The sequence below is a fragment of the Crocodylus porosus genome, unplaced genomic scaffold (genome assembly GCF_001723895.1).
Source record: "Crocodylus porosus isolate Cpor-Errol unplaced genomic scaffold, CroPor_comp1, whole genome shotgun sequence".
Lineage (NCBI taxonomy): Eukaryota > Metazoa > Chordata > Crocodylia > Crocodylidae > Crocodylus > Crocodylus porosus.
In genome coordinates, this window is record NW_017728947.1 from 25,284,902 (window position 1) to 25,307,705 (window position 22,804).

Genomic DNA, 22,804 nt, shown 5'->3' on the forward strand with positions numbered 1-22,804 from the left:
CTGCCTGTGGATGGTTGCCTTTCCCCGCTCAGCTTCTGGGGGCATGCGTCACTCATGCCTGTTGTGGTCTTCGCTGAACTGCTTGCAACAGAATTGCTCCAATATTTTTCTATAGACCCAAAAAAAAAAAAAAAAGAAAAGCAGAAATTAAGAGCTGGCATTTTCCAAGTCTACTCAGGGGTGCCTGTGGTCTAAAGAAAGTTGACTATTATAGACTAACAAAAGTAGATATATAGAGGGCACAAGTTTTTGTGAGCTGAACCTCACCTCATGAAAGCTTGTACTACATATGCATACATGTGTATCTGTGTGTGCGTGTATGTATACACGTGTTTCTGTGCGCATGTATACACAGGCAACTCCCACTTAGTTCTTAATTGTTCCACAAAAAATCAAGCGTTAAGCGGAATAGCGTTAAAGATAACCAAAATGTTTTGACGAACCAAGATGGCGACTGTGAGCCTTATTCTGAAACTTGCTGAGCGCTAAGTGGAATCGGTGTCAGTGTCAAATAAGCGTTATCGTGAAACAGCACTAAGCCGAACAGCATTAAGGAAGAGTTGCCTGTATACATGTAATGTGTGTATATGCATGTGTGTGTGTATGTACACTGGTTAGTCTATACAGTAGGGTGTGTATATATATGTGCGTGTGTGTGTATACATAGATATATAATGTAATGAACGACATGTGCCCCCAGAAGTTGGCGGGACACAGCAAGCGCCCACAGGGAGCGGCGGGAGTGCCAGCAACTAGGGCAGCCCAACCTGCGAGCTCCCGCAAACTGCCACAACAGTGTCTGCTGCACAACTTAGGGGGGCGGCCACGTGATCTCGAATTCCGCGCTTTTCATTGGCTACCGTCGGCCTTCCCGCGCCAGGCTGCAAACCCGAGGGCTGCGCGCCCTCCGACTCTGAACACATGGTCGGGCGGGGAGGCGGGCGGGGCAAGCGCTCGCACATGCGCGGTGGGGAGAGTTAGGCCGGCTCGAACTCACGCACTCTTCCTCCTCCCCCTCAGCTCTCGCGGCCTTTCCCGAGGCGCTGCGTCATTTCCGAGGGGTGCGAGACAGAGGGATGATGGCGGCCCTGGGTGAGCCGGTGCAGCTGGAGCGAGGTGAGGGCGGCTGGAAGCGGCCGTTGGAAGGCGCGGGTGAGGGGGGAGTTACGCACTCCCCCTTCCACACCCCCCCCACCGCGCGGCCAGCGGGCCTCCACGCCGCAGGTTTCCCCCCGCTGGGTGTCACTTCAGATACCTGCCACACGTTGCGTACATTGCGTAGTGAAGCCCGAGCAGAGCAGTCGGCCCGCCAGGAGCGGGTGGTTCCCGCCCTGGTTTTAGGCCGGTCCACCCGCGATAAAAATGACCATCCGGCTACTTGAAAAAGAGGCAACCAGCTCTCCAGTTAGTGGTGGAACATGTGTAATGACTTGAGAGCTGGTTTCTTCATGGCTAGAACTTGGGCGTGTGACGGCTAGTTTGTAACACGTGGTGCCCACCTAGGTTGTGATGCTCGAGGAGGTGTTATTTTTGCCACCCCGTGACGTGTAGGTGCAAACCACTGGAGAATTGCGTGCAGGCGCGATACAGAGCATCCAAACCACGTCTTAATTTTCTAAGCGCATGTGCATGTAGGTAGCAAATGTGACTGGTGTGAAGAGTGACTTTTGTGTGGGAGTGGAGACCAAAGAGGATTTGTTTTGGGTGGTGAGAAGAACTAGTTGGGCTCTTGAAAGGGACAACAGATGAGTAGTGAGGGAGGTGGGATCATAGAAAAAGAGGCTCTGTGGGATCATAGAAAAAGAGGGTTGGAAAGGATCTCAGGAGTCACCTAGTCCAACCCCCTGCTTAACCCCCCAAGAGTTGCCTTTCTCCTTGCGCTTTGCTAGTAGGGATGGGGTGGGGGGGAGCTGGATGCAGCATTTTAGCTTGGGTCTGGCTGTAAGTGCAGAGCTCTCTTGTTCAGTCCCCTTCAGAATTCTATTCTTGAGACTTTTTGATGGTTCCCCTCCCAATTTCCTTCATCTACCTTCCCATTTTGCAGATAAGCTGCTTGTAGGGTGAGAGAGAAGCTTTGTAAATAGATCCTTGTTGCTGCCAATTCCACAGCCCTGCTGCCCCCCTCCCCCAAAGCTTGTTAATTAGAGCAGCTGCTTTGGATTAGCTGTTCTCAGTGGGTTTGCTGTGTAAAACCTCAGGCAGCATCCTGCTCCCCTCATTACCCTGCCACTGTGCTCTGTCCATGAAAACAAACAAATGTCTGCAGAGTTGTTTATGAACTCAAGAACAAAGGAGCTATTTACACTCCTTTGTTGGAGCTTAAATAGCTTCATGTTGGTTCATTTTAAGAATGTGGAAAAGAGTACAGAACAGAGTAGACTTGGTGAAGAAGAATGCTATTTTTCAGAAGTAATTTCTATTGTGATATTGTTGACTTTAGGTAAGTTTAGGATATTTCAGTATCAGGTCAAAGGAGCGAACATCACAGAAAATTGACATATAACATAGGGAGAGATGGACAGTTTTGTTTAAAAAGCATGTCTGTACTACCAATAGGAGTAAATTACAAATTGGAGGACAAATATAAAAGAATTATGGAATACTAAACTGGGATTGGGGGGGACCCCAGAAGGCATCTTGTCCAACACCTTGCTCAAGGCAAAATCTTCCCTGCCTAAACCATCCTAGATGAATGTTTCTAACCTGCACTAGTGATTTGATTACACTTCCCTTCTAGGTAACATACTTCAGTGCTTAGCAACTCTTCAGAGTTAGGAAGTTTTTCCTAATGCAGTATTCGTTCTTTAAGTCCATAGCTTTGGTACTGAAAAAAGATAAGCTAATCTGGTTTAAATTTGGGTAAGTGCAGTCAATGCTTATTAAGTACATAGTACTTTGTGTGACTGTCAGCCCTGAAACTAACATCACTTTCAAGGTTTCTAAGGCCTCTGACAGGATGTTCATTTAAAGGCATGATCTGATTCATCCCCTTGACCGCCTCATACTGCCCCACCAACACACATGTATGCATGTGCATGGCTGGATGTGTAGTTTTGGAATTGGCCATCATATCCCAATTGCATCATACTTCCATATTTGCCAGTGCAGGCGAAGCTCAGGATCCTGACCCTGGCTCTGCCAGCATTGGCAAGTTGACGGCAAGATGCCCAAAAATCAGTTCATTGTCAGTTTGGCATGGACTGCATTGGGGCTGCTTCTAGACCATGGCACAGTCTCCAGACCCAGCAAGCTAGTGTTGTTCCATGCAGGTTTTAAAGTCCCCAGCAGGGAGAAGGGGAGCCTCAGTGCCTGGTGCTGGCCTGCCTGGCCAGAGCTGCTTGGTACAGAGTTTAAAGTTCCTTTGGCTTAGCCCGGTTCCCAGCCACATATTGAATTAAGGCATCATACAGAATGAGCCATAAAAATATGCTACATCAAGGGTGTCAAATATATAGCCCACGGGATGGATCTGGTGCATGGAACCATTCCACCTAGCCCACTTAGTAGTCCAGGGGACTATTACAAGTACAGTGGAACAGAATTCAGGTTCCCTGGACCCCAGTGGACATGACTGTTGATGACAGCTTCCCAGCTCTGTCCTGCCTGAATTCAGCTCTATGCAGCCACATGCCCCTAGCTTTGTGCCACTTTCCAGCCAGATCTCCATGGTATGGGGCAGTGGCATGGTTCTGGGGGCATGTAATTTGCATAGAGCTACGTTTGGTCAGCAGTGTAGAACTTTGGCCAGTCAGCAGTGCCAGGGTCACATGGCAACACAGAGCTGAGGGCGTACAATGGCACAAAGCCACGGTCGGGCAGAGTGGAGCTGGGGATGTGCACCTGCAAGGAGCCGGGACGTGTGGCAATGCAGAGCCGAGGCTGTGCATCAGCACACAGACATGTTCAAGTAGTGTGGAGCTAGGGGTATGTATGGAAAGGACCCAGGGACATGCAGTGGTACAGAGCTCTAGCCAGGCAGTGGCATAGATTCAGGAGGTTGCTGCTCATAGTTTAGTTTGCCTTCACACCACTGCATGTCCCTGGCTCCAGCTCTATGCTGGTAGTCTTCTGGCTTCAGAATGGAATAGCAGTTGCAAGATTGGATAGTGGGGAGGGAGAATTAAGAATGATGCAGTGTAGGATTCCCATGTCACAGAACTCCTGGTGTTTATGTCTAACAGTGAACTGGTTCAAAATAGTACTTGATTTTTCAGGTATGCCTCTGAACCATTCAACACACCTTTGAAGTGGTTTCACAGGCTTGCAAGTCTGTCTTAGGTTCAAACTACAGTTAAACTGGCCTAAGTATTATGCCTGTCCATGCCCATACCTGTCCTAACAAAACTCTGTAGTGTGATGTAGACCAGAGTTAAACTGGTTTGTCTTCCAGCAGGAAGACTATGAAAGAGATGGGCATGCAAAAGCTTTGTAGTTTATACACAGTAGTTACATTGTATGTTTTAGATCACTAGGAAAAAGCTGGCATAACGATATTATGCTGGTGTGAATATGCCCACGTAAGGGGTTATAACAGAGAAACTATTTTCATTAAAAAAAATCACACCCGCAACTGAAACATTTATGTCATTCATAGCGTAGGCCTGAGTTGGTGTTTCTTTTCCAGGCTCCTTCTGTCATAATATTCTTACATTCTGCCCCTTGCTGTGAGCTTGCATCATAGCCACTGCTGACTCCAGAATTAGCGTTTTATGATAAAAGTCGGCCTTTCATATTAGAATATTGGTGCACTGTATAGACATCAGTTCTCGCAGCTTTCCTGAGAAGCAAGCCAGGATTGTACCCAGCTTAATGATGGCAAGTGAAGTTACATAGGGGTTCTTTAGCAAGTGAATGAATAGACTTCTGGAGTCTTGATTTGTAATATTTGCTAATTTACTAAGCCATACTCCTTTGCACCATACAGATTATTTTCAGGATGGAACATCAGTATCTGGCTCTTAACAGCCAATGTCTGGCCAGCTATGTTAGAGTGTTACCTTCCCAACACAGTGGGGCTCTGCACAACATCTGTGAGACTGGGGCCTGGGTTGGTGGCAGAGGCTGGGGGATTTTCCTGCAAGAGAAAAAAGCTGGTACCCTTTGAGAATAAAAAAACAACAAATGAATCTTGTCAGCCAAGGCCTTTCTTGGCCAGCTGCTTTGATTGGGGATGGAGCCATACAGAACTTCACTTTTTCAACTGTGTTGTTATGAAGCAGAAACAGTAACGTTCACTGTTGATAAACAGCTTATTTTTCATTCAGCAGTAAAACCAAGAAGTAAGCAGTCCACAGCAGGAAAAATAGTGCTGTGTTACAGCAAATAGGGTTTGGATGTGTGGGGGAAGCTGCATGTGGTGTTATGAAATGAGGTAGCTAATGTTCAGCATAATCCTTGGAAGTGGGGAGTGCTGTAGCAGCATGCACTGGTGGAATGGTGGGGTTAGAAAGCTCAAAGATCATCTGCTCGAGAAGGTGCACCTTTTCTCCTGAAGCATGGTGCAGAGCACCAGTACTGCTTGTTGGTGCCCTCAGTAAGTAGAGTCACCAGAAAGTGGCTACAGGGTAGATGCCCCATCTGTGGCACATGAATGTGCATGCATGTACAGTGGAAAGTGCTGGGTGGGTGGTGACAAGGCTGGAGTTCTGCCTCTATACACTCTCATCTTCAGCCTAAGCCTGTATGCTGGACTTCTAGAGCCACTTGGAAGTTCTCCTGCCACAGCTTGATAGCATTTCTCACCATAGCCATGGCCCCTTTGTTCCCTCATTGATCCATCCTGTTTGAACTAGCAGTCTTTCCAGTCTTTAGTTATGCCTTGCTTCCTTGGTCTGAGCAGCACTCCAGAATGCAACACTACAAGGAGTACCATTCTCACACCAATGTGGCCTTCCTCAGAGGAAGCAGCCAACTCCCTCAGTATCTCCTCTCTTGGTCTTTGTCATTGTCCTCCTCCTCGTTGTGATTGGTATGCGCTGGGCAAGAGTTTGTGTCTGAGACCTTTCAGTCCCTGTGGCCGTAGGTGTCAGCCTTGGAAGAAGAGAAGTTGTTCATTGTTCTAGTCTTTGCTTTAGTGAGAATTTGTAACATTCTCAGTAATTTCCAAAATGTCCTTTCCTGTGAACCTCTGCAGTCTTGGGAAGCTCCAACACTCACAGCAGGGAGAGCCCCATGCTGGAGCCTGCTACCTCCCCTACAGGTCCCCACTCTCTGCTGGGAGTGGAGAGAGCCCTGCCCCCTGCTTCACCACAGAGTCCAGTGCTGGGCTTCCCCGCTGTGAGTGCAATGAATTGGGTCAGCTCCCTTTGCGGGACTAGGAGACATATGACTGGCCTGTTTGGCTTTAACATTGAATACCAGGGGTTTTGTGCTACTTGCCTCAAAGATTTTCTACATAGGCCAGTCTGGTTTGCCCCAGATCAGCTGGGTATGTGAGACCCCTTACCTATGGGCCAAATTTGTGTTCAGAGCTTGTAAATGTGGGTCAGTATCCTCAGTTTAAATAAGTGCATAACAGCTCTACGGTGTTCTTTTTAGTTTGCTTATTGCTTGGTGGTATTGGCACAGTGGGAAGAGCTTGCCAGATTTAAGCACTATTAAACTTGTGAGTACAGTTGGAAGTGTAATGGTATTGAGGCCCTCTGGCTCAGCTGCAGCTGGCCTTTGTTGAAAACACATGGGTTGCTAACAGGCCAGTGACTGTGGCTGGATTTTATTATTCACTTGCTTTGGAGGAAGGGTCAGTGCAGATGTTGCCGTGTGATTTTCTAGTGTGAAGCCCAGGGAGGAGTAGATGAGGTAAGCAAAGATTCCTGACCAGTGGTCCCTTGTGCCTGCATCTCTCCTCGCCTTGGGCTTCCTGCTGCCATCAGATAGATGGGACCTAGTTTCTATCACTGATTGTGCTTGGATGATATTGCTGTGCTTATGGGTGGAGACACTGGGGTTTTGGCTTCCTATCATGGCATGATGTGGGACAGCTTTAGCTTTGATATAAAAGCTTCTTGGTTCCAAAGAAAGGGGAGGAGAATGACCAAGCATGTGAGTGGATCATGTGCCTTAGTTTTGCCTGGAGGCTGCTGAAGTTGGACATTTTAAGCTGAGGCATCATTGCAGGGGTGCAGAAGTGCTTATTTGTAGGCCCCTTAAGGAGATGTTCTGTACTGTAGGTAAATCATCACTGAATTGACTCTTGTCTTCCCCAGTGTGGGCAGTGTGCTGGCAGATATCCTTGTGCTTCCACTCAGTTTGGAAGTAGGTGGTCCTCGATGCACTGCTAGGCGAGCGGGCAGGCTGAAGTGTAAAGAAACAAATGGCAGCTTCATTTCTCTGTACCCCACTTATAAAGGACCACATTATGCTGCCAACCTTAGAGAAATTGAGGCTGGAAGGAAGACTTGATTGAACTCCTCATGAGTGACCACAAATCTCCATGGGATTCCTAAAGCCAGTCACCTGAACTGGAAGAAGATGCATATGAAACCTGTACTTATATGTTGTATATCAGGGGTTGGCAGCATTTTCTAGTGGGAGGGCTGGAATGACCCAGCTTGATTTGGAAGCGGGCATTAAGACCTGGCGGCGGCTGCTGCTGCTGCTTCTCTTTGCTGCTCAGCTGTGTCATGATTGAAACCGTGCTCTGCTAGAGTTCATTCCTCTTGACTTCCTGGGCAGAGCTCCTTTTCTGCTGAAATTGCAGGCAGCCAACTGTGGTGCAGTGAGACTCCCCTAGGTGCCATCAGAACCAAGTTATTCAACTTCGGTGTAGTGCAGGGAGGAGACCCTAACTGCCAGATGCCATCCAAGAGAGCTTTGCAGGCTGGATCCAAAGGCCTCAGGGGCTGTAGGTTGCCAACCCCTGTTCTTTATCAATATGGATCTAAAACTGGTTTATCTTGATGGAAGCTTGCCACAGATTGTCTCTCTTATGCTGGTTTAGGTCTGGGTGTTGTGTCAGTGTGTTTTTTTAAATTGGTTTGAGGTCACCTAAGATAGTATAAAACTGCATGTAATCTGCACATCCTTCTGTACTTAATTTTTCTAAAAAAGGGAATTAATATGTTTTATGGACAAATAAGGTGCTGTGGGAGTTGGGGAAAAGCTGACAGCACCCAGCAACAGGAGAAAACTTTTCAGTTCTCCATATGGATAATTGTTTTACTTCTACTTCTGGAGAGTTTTTTCTATGCTGCTTTTCTATGCATAAATATATAGGGTATTTTTCAGACTCCAGGCTATACTTCTTGAGTTCATTCAAGTGCTGCTGACTGTCATGTCTACCAGGAAGGGACAGTACAACTCATAAGTTGGCTTTGAAGATTCCTTTCAAGCAGGTCCCAGAGAGTGGTGAGCTGCTGTTTCTCATGCTTGCATTTCCTCATGTGCAAGTCTCTTGAATCCATCTCTGTTTAGCTTGTGAGGCTTTTGGAAGAGGTTGGTGGTTCTGTTTACGTCAGCAAAAATAAAGAAATGTTATCACACAGATAAGCAACTGTATGAAAAATAGTGGAGAAGAGGGGTAGCACTTGAAAGTGGAACGTGGTGAGTTGTTGGGGTCCAAATATCATTTGGCTAGTGTATAGACTTGAGGTATCACCTAAGCTTATGATAGTTTACATCATTAGATATCTATGCTTATGATCAGTGATCAAGACAAATTAAAGTATCTTCTAAAAGAGCTTTTGGGATCGTGGCTTGGCCCCTGTGTAGAACTAATAATCAGAAGCACATTAGTGCTTCATACATTTCCACATATTGCTTCCTGAGATTAATCTTTAAAACTTCATGTCGGTCAAGGTCCTTCAGCATGTGTTCTCACAAGTCACAGAGGCAGCTATGCCTGTTTCCATATTTCATAGGGATATGAAAATCCATGAATTCCTAGAATTAAATTCCTAAAACTTGTATGCAAGACATTTTCAGTTCCACATCCTGGACCATGGAACACCTTACCAGAGAAGATCAAAATGATCCCTCATTTGTTTTGTGGATCTTTGGTAAAATTAGTTTTTCAACTCTCATCTATCTCCTATAACAGAAATTGAAGAATAAAGATGAGGTGGTGGGGACCCAAAACTCTTGGTATGGTATCTGTTTGGCCCAAACTTACGATTCAGAAAATGGTGTTTGGCAAACTAGAGAAAGCTTACCTGAGCTGGGTAATTCGTAGTCTTGTTCAGCATAAAATGTAACCAGTATCAGAGAAATATTTCAGCCTGATTAGAAGCTGGGAAAAGTAAATGGAAGGTTGCATTTTAAAACTTTGTATTTTATTTTTGGGTATTTAAGGACTTAGTTTTTAGAAATAAATATTGAGTGTATGACCCCTCCCACCCCCAGTGCTCCTTCCTGCCAATGGCAGGGGGTCAGACTAGATGATCTGTCTAGGTCTCTTCCGACTCATTGATTCTATGTTTCTATGTGAATAACCTGCCTTTCAAGTATTTTTTCTTGGATGACTTTTATGGAAGAGTTGTTTGGAAGAAATGAAGCTATCAAGTTTATCATTAGAACAGAGGTTTGTTCTGTATCGAATCTTTCTACCACTATGCTTCTCTTTTTAAGCTTGTGCTGCAGGTGTTAAAGATTCTATCAAATATTCTCTCATATTCACACCCCCAAATAAAACACACACCTTCCTGTTGGAAGGTAGAATGTAGAATTTTTTTTTTCCAGAGTCATGTCCAGCTGTGTGTTTGTAGAGTGAGTCCTCCTGGCAATGTAGGATGTCCAGGAAGTATGGCACTGGGAAGTTCCCCGTGCCAGCTGCCTCACCGAGACTGTCTTTTGGGATCTCACACTTCTAGGACACTGGTAAGTTTCTAGGAGGACTTTATCATACAAGGTTAGGCTCCAGACTTTTACAAGGGCAGTAGCAAGACTGTTGGTATTTTTTATTGTAAGTAGTTCTTTATATAATTTCATTTAAATGAAAAGTGTTTTCATGTCACAAAGCCCATCAGGATCCTATCTGCAGCTCACTCGGTGCTTCAGGCACAAGCTAGTGTGCTCAGTCAATAGCTATGGCTGTGAGAGGGGTGGCCCAGGACTCTTTTGGTAGCTGCTTGGCATACATTGTTTCAGGTGTGATTCTTTTCAACTTCCCCACTTAAAATATGCCACATGGGACCTCATTTTGGGGGGAAAGGTGTATTTGGTATTTGAGAAAATGTATTTTTTCTAGGGCTGTTAAATTATTTAAAAATTTGATTGCAATGAGTTGCACAATTAAAAAAAATTAGTCGCAGTTAATCATGATTTTAATTGCACAGCTAAAAACTCAAAATTATATGCAGAAAACTCAAATTATGCGAAAGTATGGAGGTACTTTGTATAGTTGGGATGTGGTGGTGGGGTGTGTGTGTGAATTTGTAGAGATGTGGGGGGCTGTAGGAATATATAGGGGTTTGGGGCCTGGGGAGGGGATTCTTACATGCCTAGGCAGGATGTGGGGTACTGTGGGTCAGGAGTGAGGGGCAGCAGGAGGGCTGAGGGAATTGTGGCTTGGGAGTGAGGGCCAGATGCACACACAGACACTGCCCAGTAGGGGGAAGGAAGGGGAGCAGATTTGATGCGGGGGCAGATTGAGTTCCCCATGGTGAGAGAGGGAATGGGTCAGGGGCTGGTGTGAATGGGGTCCTGGGGAAACAAGTTCTAATTTATGGGTCTGTGTATAAACTTGGTATACATGAAAACTTGCGAGTTTGGCTCTTAAGTGATATTTGTAAAACTTTATGTAGGGTGCATGCATGTGGTCTATGCAAGTAGACTTCAAAACTCTTATCTTCGCCTTGAACCAAGTTTTAATTTCATCATCTTTTGTGCAACTTTATTTTCTCCCTAAATTGGTAGATTTGGAAACGTTGATATTGATTGTTGCTTACTTTTTTTTTTAAAAAGTAGAATGGTGAGGAAGATAGGGAGGTTAAAGGGTACACTTAGGCATAACAGGTAGTACAGACAACCAGATATGAGCAGAGATTTCAGAAGATCAGGTGAACTAGTGGACTCCAACACAAGAGAATCTTGTAGGCCAGCATACTTAAGAGATCTTAGTTTCATTAGGTGGTGGTGTCTTTTTGGAATTTTGTGGTTATGTTAGCAGGAAATGTATTAGTGTGCACACACATGCACAAATGCGCAAAGAAAATTCTCCAAATAGAACTCAGGTGCTCATCATTATCAACACTGTTTTTCTCCAGATATCTCCAGAGCAATTGAGTTGCTGGAAAAATTACAAAGGTGTGGCGAAGTACCACCACAGAAACTACAGGCTTTGCAAAGGGTCCTTCAAAGTGAATTTTGTAATGCTGTGAGGGAGGTAAGCTGCAAAAACAAGAGGCATGTTTAGTAATTTTAGCTAACGTAAAAACTGTTTTACCAGCTTTGTTCCTGCTCAGGAGACATTCACAAGAGTTCATTTTCATTTAGTTTTTAATTTGACTTGTTTGTCTGCAAGCTATAGGGTTTATTTCTTTATAAAACAACATTTGTTTAAAGAGTAGAAACACAGGATTTAAAAAAAAAAAAAATTGGTCAAAGTTTATTGGTGAAGACAGAGTAACCTACATAACCTTTCCTTAGCTCAAGTTAGACCTCCTTCTACTTTTATCAAGTCTTATCAAGAATTATTCAGCATCTTCCTGAAACTCTAGTCCAGGAGCTAGAGTGGAATAGATAGCTATTTTGATTATGATAGGGCTGTTTGATTTTTTTTTTTTTTTTTTTTTTTTTTTTAATGGCTATAATCATCAACCTTAAATAGCCCATCCTAGAATACAGAAGTGTTGTGCCTTACTATGTCCTGCCTTGGCATGTTTTTGCTACTCAGCTAATCTGTAATTGGCTCTCGAGTTTGAGCACTTTGGTTAGTCTACCTTAGCTGCAAAGTAACCCATAGTTAAGGCCTATGTGTATGGTGAATTCCCACTGTTTCTGCTGTAGCCCATGTCTGGATCTTTGTATTACAGGATTTTTTTGTGCTGAGATGCTAAATACTTTAAACCGGACAGTGGATACAAGAATGTAACTGTCCTTAAAATCACTGGGGGGCTATCAGCCCATGAAAGTCTCTAAAACTCATATCCCTAATCAAATATGGTAGTGTGGCCTTGACATACAAGAACAGAAGTGTTTTGTATAGATGGTAGGCAGGTAGGAACTTAACCCAAAGTAAGAGCCTGGATTAATTGTGCAGTAAAAATGCACCGGCATAAGGGATGTTTTCTAGTAGGACAGGTTCCACTCCTCTCTGAATTAGGAAATCTTTCTTCATGAGGTGGCAGAGGTGGAGATATCATGTAATACGTGAGTTATAAACTATTCATTTGTTACGTTATCTGAGCAGAAAATCTGTATGTATGTTTTCTTCATTTAATTGTTTACCTAAATTGCTTTGTCCCTAAAGGTTTATGAGCATGTATATGAAACTGTGGACATCTGCAGTAGCCCAGAAGTGAGAGCTAATGCTACAGCGAAGGTAAAGCCTAGCTATAAATAGAATAGAATACAATAGTTACAGAAAGAGTGTTAGTTATCTGGATGTCTACTACTGTTATAACTACTTAGTCTTTGTCAGTTGTATCAAGATATGAAAGGTGTTATTTAAAATAGTGTTTTTGTATTTCATTCAAAATGCCTCTTAGATTTTGCATTTTGTGCTCTATTGTTAGTGTTTTTTCTCCAAGTAGTTAATGGGATCTATTAAAATGCTTACTGCATCTGACCATTGGAGATGATGAAGTCTTTGTGTTTGATGATTATGGACTACTTAAGAAAAATTAAATAATCTTGTCTCTTACAGGCCACTGTAGCTGCATTTGCTGCCAGTGAAGGTCACTCACATCCCAGAGTTGTTGAATTGCCAAAGACAGAAGAAGGTCTCGGATTCAACATTATGGGAGGCAAAGAACAAAACTCTCCCATTTACATCTCTCGGATTATCCCAGGCGGTATAGCCGATAGACATGGGGGACTGAAACGTGGAGACCAGCTTCTTTCTGTAAACGGGGTGGTAAGGATTGGCTTTACCTTTGAGTTGTAGTAATGGCTAATGTCCACTTGAGGGTTTATAGAGAATGTATACTGCATAAGTTTAATGCTATTTTTTGGCATTTTTGAAACTGCAACTTGCAATTTTTGTTGTTTATTCAGAGCTATATAGTTTCTTAGTCTCATTGTCGGACAAAAACCTGAATGTTACAAAAGTTCTTAGACTACGCTTAATTTTTTGTGCATGAGTTGACAAGTGCTATTCTATGAGGCAGTATTCAGATTCTGTGGATAAATGGAACCAAAGGATAAGTACTTTCCTTTAAAAGAGTAACAATAGACTGTTTCAAGTAGTGTTAAATTGCTGTGAGGGAGAGAGTGAGCACACACATATTTTGAGGGGTAAGAGGCAGAGAAGAGAGATGCTGCAGATATTTGATGCAAATTTTTGTTTTTTCTGAGGTAAGCAACAAAACCTTTCAGTCTCTAAGGCAGTACAGTGTGGGGGTCCATTATCATTAATGTCCTAGTAAAAGTGTTGCTGACACTGTAGAAACCTGAAAAAGATGGAGCCTTAAAGTAGTATTATCCTAGAGCAGCAGTTCCCAACCTCAGGTCGAAACCCAGATGAGGGTCTCAGGGGCAATGCCGGCAGCAGCATACACAAAGAACAAGTTGCACCATGTGCCGGAAGCTCCCCTACCCCTGGGCGCTCCTGCCACACTCCGCTTCCGGCAGTGGGTTGCAGCAAAAAAAGGTTGGGAACCAGTGTCCTAGAGCAGTGGTCTCCAACCTTTTTTGATCGCGCACCCTTATCAGTAAAAAATTTTTGAGCTCGCAGCCCCAATATATGTATATTTATATAAATGTTAATATAAATAGAAGTTTTAATATTTTCTTCTTGCACTCCAATGGATTGTCTTGTGCGCACCCCACTTTGGAGACCACTGTCCTAGAGCAATGACATCTGAATGCTTAAAAAAAAATCCCTCCAGTTTCTTATAAAGACAGTTAGGGTAGTTTGACTTCCAGAACTGGGTGTGTGTTTAATTCAGCATCCATTTTGTTTGAAGATCTGCTGCATGCACACAATACTGAGCTGTGTCTTTCTGGATGATGAGAAAAAAGAAGCTGCCAGAATGTTTCTAAACTATTTGGATGTTTTGCTTTTACAGAGCAGTACTTGTTGCTTGGGTACTGTCAGGCTTCTCTGAGAAAATTCTAAGAGCTGCTGATTTAATGTTTTCAGAAAATATTAATTAACATACACTAAACATATTCATGTTCTCAATTACTTCTGTAACCTAACATTTTCTGTAGACACAGGGTCAAAGTCAACCCTGTGGTCTGTAACCAGAGCTACCTGTGCAATATAAAAGGATGGAAGAATTACTGAATGTTACCAAAATGGTTCCCTCCTGGCCACCACCTAGTCCTGAAACTCTTAATGCAAAGAATGGGCAAGGTCATGGTCAAAGTAACACAGCTATTCTTCAAAGGCATCTTAGTTCCTTGGGATAACCAGTTTAAAGAAACCCCCCACGTTACTCTAAAAAATGCAGGGACTGGTGTAAAGGAGGCCTGGAACCAGACAGCTTAACTTGGCTTTCATCTGTCTTTCTTACTAACTTACCCTCTTTTAAAAATGCATTTAATACTATGGTTAAGGTTAAAAAAAAAAAGGGGGGGGCGGAAATTGGAATTATTGTACACATGCAACAGGCTTCTTTTTAATGATCGTATTCAGAAAGAGCTTTGTGCTTGTTAGTAGTAAGGTACTATTGTGGAGGGTTTTGTGTGTATACCTTTCCAGGAATGTTGTCAGTCTCATTTAAAAAAAAAAATAGTATTTTGAAAAGCAGACTTTAGTCCACTAAAATATTTCAAAGGATAGACTTCCCAAGGAGGTGGTATAGTCGCCAACCTTTGAAGTCTTCAAGATCAAGCTGGACAGACACCTTACTGGAATCATTTGATCTCAGCAGTATTCCCGCCAAAGCAGGGGGGTTGGACTTGATGATCTTTTGAGGTCCCTTCTAGCCCTCGATTTCTATGATAGTTCCAGAATATTTTATACTGGTTTATCAGTATATTATATTTATATAGGCATAGTTCTGAAACTAAGCAGTCTTGCAGCACTGATTTTACAACTGACATTTCTAAATCTCTTAAATGTTCAAGGTTCTTGTAAAGTAGAAGATAATACTTTGCTAGCTTCTCAACCTCACTTTTAAAAACAAAACCACCTGTATATATCTATCTGTATAACAAAACTGAGAACACTGAAGCATATGGATCATCTAGAGCTGTTTTTTTAACTATTGTCTGTCTTTCTGAAAGTAATTTTATATTAATGGGAAAAACTCCAATCTGCCTTCTAGATTTTTACCACCACCAGTAGGAGAAAGGCTTGGCAAGTCATTTCATTATGTGTTATGACTAGGGACCTACCTAATTCGTGAGGGCTGCCTCTGATTTCACAAGGAGAACATGGGCCTGGGCAGACATTTTTGTGGGTGGAGCACAACAGCCCCAACGCCTTTGGCCAAGTTGCCCCAGTGGCCTTCCCTGCATCACTGATTGACTGTGGAGGCTTCCTGCCATGTGGCTATGTCCTTCACTGCTGATTGGCTCTGGGGGCTGTCTGTCATGCAGCCCTGCCCCTCATCCTCATTGGTGGAAAAGGGCTGGGCCACATGACAAGCAGCCCTTGCAACCAGTCAGCAGCAGAGGGCAGTAGCTATGTTGCTTGCAGCCCTTCAAGCGGGCAGCCCCCCTTCCCTGCCCCACCAGGCTGTTGCAGCACACCGAGGACTGCTCGTTCCCTCTGAGGAGGCAGCATTTTCTTTTCTGTAAGTTCTTTACCCCTCCACTGTGTTGCAGAATGCCCAAATTTAGCGAAATCATAGATTTGGTATGTCCCTATTGATAACCAAGCAAACTAGGAGAAATACATTTTGGTTGACTGATAATATACGGTGGTCAGGATCTTATTACTGAATGCAGTGGTTGGGAGAGTTTGCTTGGAAGACATTCTTTCATAGTAAATATAGATTTTCATCCTTAAGGATGTTTTAAAATGTTTTCATAATAGTGTATATATATAAATATCCTCATTTTGAAGTGACTTGCTGAGGTTCAAATCTTGAATTGGGTTATAGTGATTTTTGTCAGGCTTCAAGCTCTGTACTTCCAGCTTTTGTGCATAATGGAAACTTTATGAATAACAAATGAAGTACAGTATCTTTTGCAACACTTTTATACTTTGTAATTTGCTATTTGATATTTTTTGCTTTACAGAGTGTTGAAGGAGAACACCATGAAAAAGCAGTGGAACTACTGAAAGCAGCTCAAGGAAAGGTTAAGTTGGTTGTGCGGTACACACCAAAGGTCCTGGAAGAGATGGAGTCCCGATTTGAGAAAATGAGATCAGCAAAACGCAGGCAACAGAACTAATACATACCTTAGAACTCATGGAGAAAATTGCATTCCGTTTTACATGCAATAGTTTTGATTTTGTGACCTAATGGATTCACTGCCTAGGACTATGACAGATATTAAAATCCTAGTCCAATAAAATAATCTATTTGCAGTGTTATAAAGATTTTCACTGTTAACACTGCTCACAGTTTCAAAACACCCTAGTGCTTCCTGGCAAAAGAGTTTACACATGCTTTTTTATCCAGTTTATTTTACAGATGTTTTTCAAATCAAGATAATTAACCATTTACAGCCAATTTATACACTTTTTAAAGCATTTTAATGAGATGTATTTATACAGTGGTACCATCATTTTTTCTAACAGTTTTTCATTTGTCAGTTTGTAATATTAAACATGTTCTACTTTTGCCTACTGATAAAAGTTTTTGCCTATGGGGATTTTGGCACTTTCTTAAAACACATTGTACATCAACTACGTAAAGCTAATCATGATCTATTGTGTAGTTGGTAATAAGTACTAGATTTTATAAATTTTTTTGATGAGTGTTTTTACATGTGCTAAGTCATAATCTAGTTTGATAAATGTTGACTTGGAAACTCTTACCTCATCTGTAAATAATTTACGAGGAATATTTTCACCTGCAATGTCTTTTTAATAACTGACATCTAAAAAACTGCAGCAATCATTCATATAATTTATATTTTTTGTACTAATTTTAGACTGAATTGGGAAAAAATAATTGTTTGAATACAGTTCTTTTGGATCACTTTCCTGTCTATATATTTGTATTAAGAAAACCAGAAAATATCTTTAATGCAATGCAGAAAGAATTTCAGATATATCCCTACTTTTTAACTCTTGTTTTAAATGATACTCAACTTGACTGTGCATATCTTCTTAATTGAATTTGTCTAGTTGTACTACCAGTTGGAGATGAGATACACAGGGATTGCATGTAGTTCATACCTGAATTAATGTAGATTGTCACTTTTGTAACAGTGTAAAGTGGTGGAAAGCCATGCTGTTACAGTGATATGTAAAGGTTTATAACATCCAACCTTTTATATAAAGATTCCAAAAGAAGAAAAATATCGAAAAGTTGCATTAACGAAATCAGTAGCTGCATCTTTTGGATGTATCATGTTCTTCATCCATTTACTTTAGAGTGGTGCTACTTATTGAGCAGGCATGGAGGTGAGAGATGGGAGTGCTAAAATCAACACATCAGATTCTCCCAGATCTGAAGTGGCTAATGACTCAGAAGTGGTTGTATACAGATTGGTGTTTTAAATCACACATGTCCACACGTGAACAAAATACATTTTTGAACAGCAGTAAACTACTTGGAATCTACAAAGTTGTGGGTTTTGTTAGTGTGGCTTTTTTATGACTGCCTTTCAGCATACATTTAGAACCTGTTTGTGCATTGGGAGTCTATTAAATTGAAAGGCAGACATAGGTATATCCTAATGGCTGTAAACAAGTTAATTCTAATCAGCTAAAATTAACAAATGAAGTTTTAGATACCTGGTTAATCTTGTTTCTGTTCATGTGGAGCAGCGTGAGGTCAGTTTTAACATTTTAATTTCAACATGTGAAAGACAATAAAGGTTAAAAACCTAAAAATGACAGCATGACACTTATGCTTGTTTAGCTGACCCACATAAGGGGAGAAAAATTGTAGGGTGGCTATAGGCAAGTTAAGAAATGTGAATGCTTTCTGCATGTTTATAAGCATTGCGAGCCCGTGAAGAGAAATCCAGAGATATTGATAGTAGAGTCTGAAATACAGTGTGAATATTTATCAGTTAGATGACACTGAGCACTGAATTGCATGGTTGATTTATCTGTCATTGGCCTGTTTTAGGAGGCTTCTTGTTACTGATAGGACCATGATGTTTACCTGTATATTTTTATGGACAATTAATGTTTAAAGTATTGAGACCAAAATCACTAGTTAGACCAATCATGGAGATGTTTTAATTTAATTGTAAAATAGTAGAAATCTGTTTTTAGAGAGATCCATATGTGTGTGTATAATATAAATATATATATAGATATATATGAAAGGAATGGGAACAAGTTAAGACGATAATATGTATTAAACCCATATACCTTGTGTTGCTGTCTAAAGCAATTGTGTTTTGTTACCCTAAAGAAATATTTACTTTAGTATAACTAGAGCTGCTATAAGTGCAGTAGCATTTCCATTTTAAATTATGACTTTTTGGTTCAGTGTGTCAGCAATTTGGTTCAGCGATTCCAAAACTTACTTGGATTGAAACTTGGCAAATCGGCTACTAAATGTATATGTCAGGGGAGGGTTAAATAATATTTAATTTTTATTGTTGTAAAATGGCAGCATTTACATTAACGATCTGTTCTCTTGAGTGGTATAAAAGCTCTTTGTAATTTTTAAATGTAGGATATGTTTAAAATTTGCCAAGGAATGTCCATGCTTAATTACTACTGAGCAGGTGCAGTAGCTGCACTGTTAGTCCCTACACACAGGCAATTTGATACACTAGCATGAGTTGATGACAGGTCATTTTGGTTGATGGCCCCCTGCACTTGCTGTTAAAGGGTCCTTGATTTTTTGAACACAAAAAATAAAAATGGAATTTCACATTTTTTGTGTGGTTTTTGTACCTTCCCATATGTGTCGTTTAACTCTTCTTGAATAATGGCTTTCTTTACCAGGATGTACATTGCGACTACCTGTTAAGTGTCACTAGGATGGTCCTGAGCATGGTGGATATTTGTGCCATAAAACTTTGCAAGCAACAATGTATTTAGGAGGATAACTGTCTTTTTTTCTCTCTGTGTAGAAATAGATGCTGCTTAACCACAGCAGATCAGTTGTAGTGGGACTTGTCCTGCCTCAGTCACTTTACTGGGCAACACATATGGGACAAGGGGTGATGTGTTTCTTTTGCTTGTGGATTCCATTGATTTCCTTGCTGCCTCCTGTCAGTTCCTGCATTGGGCATGAGGCATGGGTCAGTTAGTACAGTTCATGGCACAGGGCAGCATTGGAGCTGGGGAATCCCTGTGCCTCCATGTGGGGATGTGTGCTGACCTGTGCATCCACCTGAAGCTCCCTTCTACCTGGGGACCTGCACTGATCTGTGTTTGCACCTGAATTATAGGTCAATACAGGTCCTGGCACAGGAGCAGGGCACGGAAGCCCTGGCTCCCAACATTATGGTACAGGGCACACCCATATTCCGTAGTTCACATACCTTCATAGTGGGAACCTGCACAGGCTTTCTCTGCCTATGTCTCTGTAAGCAGGAGAAGCCGGGCAAGTGCTCCAGGTGCTTGAGGGGCCTGATCCAACCTGGAGCACAGGATCAGGTCCCTTAAACCACGGGAGCACTGGGTTGTCTGCACACTTGCGCCACAGAGCGAATAAATGTCAGCCTCAATAAAGTGGCACAACTTAATGTAGTACATTTTGTCGTGCCACTGATGTGGCTTGACAAGTGGTAGGGATGTCTATTTGTTTGGCATTTGTGCTGCCATAAAAATTGTTACAGCAACACGAATGCGACAGGATGACTTTGGTTTCGGCCCTTTGCTTGTTCTCCCTACAGCTGCTAGCATTGCTGGGAGTATTCCTTTCCAAATATTGCTTTGTCAGAAAGACAGGAGATTTTTTTGCAGTTACAGAAGTGTTGCTGTCTACTGGCATGGGCCACCTGGTTGTTTGATACTTCAGTATAATGAGCAGCACATTCTGCTTTTGGGTTTTTTTACAAAATTCTTTCAAATCAACTTATTTTTATCTTTAAATGTTTTGATTCTGGTATCTCAAAAATGGGTAGCTGGATTTGTGTAAGTAATTTGGATCAAAATATATTTCAATAAAATGTCTGGGTTGAGATAAAGATGGAAAAACATTTCAATGCTGAGTGCATAATTTAAATCAGGTTACTACTGAAACAATCCATTTAACATGTTTGGCTTATAGTAGGATAACAAGTAGACACTTTTCAGATTGTACCAGGAATAATTCATATGGAGATTACACAGCTTTTGTCTTGTATCTCTGCCAGCAGTTCTACATGTACTTTAGTTCTTGATGTGTTCCATTTTGCATGAAGTGAAAAGTAACATCCAGAATATGAACCATGCTCCTATAAACCTTGAAACTTCTATATGTAACTTCTCCCTCTTCTTACCAAACTAAAAAAGCAATATAAAGCAACTATCAAATTATCAAAGGCCTACTGAGGGTAATACAAATCAGAATTACAAAACCAAAAAGAAATAAGATCGTTCAGTTCTAAATTCTGTAAGGTGACATACCACATGATTTCACTGAAAGAATTCTTTCAACTAGAACCCATCTTCATTCAAAAGGAAAATTCAATCTTTATTTAAAAAATGACAATGTTACACTCTTCCACAACCCATTCATAGTTATTACCCTCATAATTAAAATTTACATGTGATTTCTATCCTGAATTTGTTCAGCTGCAGCTTCCAGCTACTGGCTCTTGCTTCATTTTTGTCTGCTAGAGAGAAGACCCCGCGACCCCACCAAAGTCTTTTCCTTACTTACCACTGCTTCTCTCTAAACTTCAGAAAAATTAGCTGCTTGAGGGCTTGTTTTCCGGTGCTTTAACCATTCTCAAGGCTCTTCTCTGAATCCTTTTCAATTTATCAACTTTCTTCCTGAATTATGAAAATCAGACCTTGATATAGTATTCCAGAGGTAGCTGAAGTAGTCTAAAAGAAGGTAATATTACCGGGGGGGGGTGGGGCGTGGCAGGGAGTTGGTCTTGTTTCTGCCTCTAAAGAGATGTTAGTCTTTGCAACCACAACGTTGCACTGGGAAGTTCATGTCTAGCTGATTGTCCAACAAGTTCTTTTCAAAGTTGCTGCTTCCCAGGATAGTGTGCTGCCTTGTAAGTGGCCTGAACTCTGTTTCTAAGTGTAGGACTTCAGGTTAAGCTGCACAACAGTTGATATTGTTTGCTTGTCCCTGGCTAACCAAGTGATCCAGGTTGCTCTATATTACCTTTCGAACCCCAGTCTTTATAATATCTGTGAACTTGATGTTTCATTTTTGTTTTCTTCCTGTTATTGATGAAAATGATGATGAACAGTATTGGGCTAAAAAGTAATCATTATGGGACTCGAGTAGAAATTGCAAGTTCCCTATTCATCCTTACAGGCTGAGAGAACTCAATTTGCTTGTAAACCATTTAATATCATGACTTCCGGATATTACATTCTTCTGTTTCATAATGAAATGATGACTTGTAGGTTGCAGTAGATATTAGACTGTGCCTTACTTTCTAAGAGAGAGTCCCACTGCGAAAACGTAAAGGAATGCAAATTTGTTTTAAGGCTATAAACATGAAATACAGTACAGTCTTTAGATTGTAATAGCCTTAACCTGTTGTTAGGCATTCACTTTGCAAAACCAATGAAGATTTGGTCAACTGCCAACATGGAGTTGTTCCTTCATCACTTACCTCAATGAATGAAACCTAAATATCCATATCTGAAGTTCTATTGCTAGTGCACTGGAGTTCAGCTTACAAACATGGAAGCTTTTCAAAAGTACTTTAATATTTTAAAGCTGTACAACTTTGGTTGGTCACTTAGAATGAAATGAAGATCCCCCATTCCACAAAGAATTCCTTAAGTGCAGAATAAATACAATATCTAATTGAAATTTATTATGGCTGTCAGTCATGATTAACACATGCAGTTGATGTGTTAATCGTGCATGTGGTTTTGGAGCCTGCATCCAGGCTCCACTCAACCATCTCCAGGTGTCCCAGCAAGGCAGTAGTGGGAGCGCAGAGGAGCACAGGGCAGCCCAAGTACGGGCTCCAGGCAGCTTCAACGGAGGGGTAGGGACACAAAAAGACATATAGCCGCAGCCTGCAGGGAGCCAGGAACACAGCCCAGCAGTGTGTGGAGCAGCGCCCAGTAGGCAAGTCTGAAGGGAAAAGGGTGTGGAGGTGGAAAGGCAGATCAAAGTCCCCACGGTAAGGGAGGGAGTGGGGCTGGGGCAGGGGAAGAGGTGAATGGGGCCCTGGGGCTGGGGTACATCGGGGATGGAGCTGCGACTTGTCCAGGGGCAATGGCGGGTTCTTGCCACTGCATGCACCTCTGAGGAAGGCATGGGTGGCATGTCCCCACTGGATTTGTATGTGTGGTGGAGGCGGGCTGCCGCTGTGGGCTGGAGCTCTGCACCCCTCTGCCTTTGCCCTGGGAGCTGCACACTGGCTGTGCCACGTCCCCTGCCTGTCAGGCGGTAGGAGGCACAGCATGGCGTCATGCCTCCCAGGGCAACAGCAGCGGGGCACAGAGTCCAGTGCTCAGCAGCAGCTTACCTCTGCACCACTCACA

At 42.3% G+C, this 22,804-nt stretch overlaps 1 protein-coding gene across 1 annotated transcript; it reads left to right on the forward strand.

Moving 5' to 3' along the window:
* Window positions 1–1,037: 1,037 nt before the first annotated feature.
* LIN7C (lin-7 homolog C, crumbs cell polarity complex component) lies at window positions 1,038–19,063 on the forward strand. The gene is made up of 5 exons (XM_019552088.1): window positions 1,038–1,116; window positions 11,202–11,320; window positions 12,407–12,478; window positions 12,803–13,012; window positions 16,291–19,063. The coding sequence occupies exons 1-5, from the start codon at window positions 1,077–1,079 to the stop codon at window positions 16,444–16,446; spliced, it is 597 nt and encodes a 198-aa protein (XP_019407633.1). The 5' UTR covers window positions 1,038–1,076; the 3' UTR covers window positions 16,447–19,063.
* The last annotated feature ends 3,741 nt before the right edge of the window (window positions 19,064–22,804 follow it).

Bases quoted from the DNA above. Each gene is read 5' to 3' on its own strand.
- LIN7C (XM_019552088.1), top strand. From the start codon at position 1,077: ATGATGGCGGCCCTGGGTGAGCCGGTGCAGCTGGAGCGAG. The intron at 11,321-12,406 runs GTAAGCTGCAAA...TTGTCCCTAAAG, and splicing joins TTTGTAATGCTGTGAGGGAG to GTTTATGAGCATGTATATGA. The intron at 13,013-16,290 runs GTAAGGATTGGC...TTTGCTTTACAG, and splicing joins TTCTTTCTGTAAACGGGGTG to AGTGTTGAAGGAGAACACCA.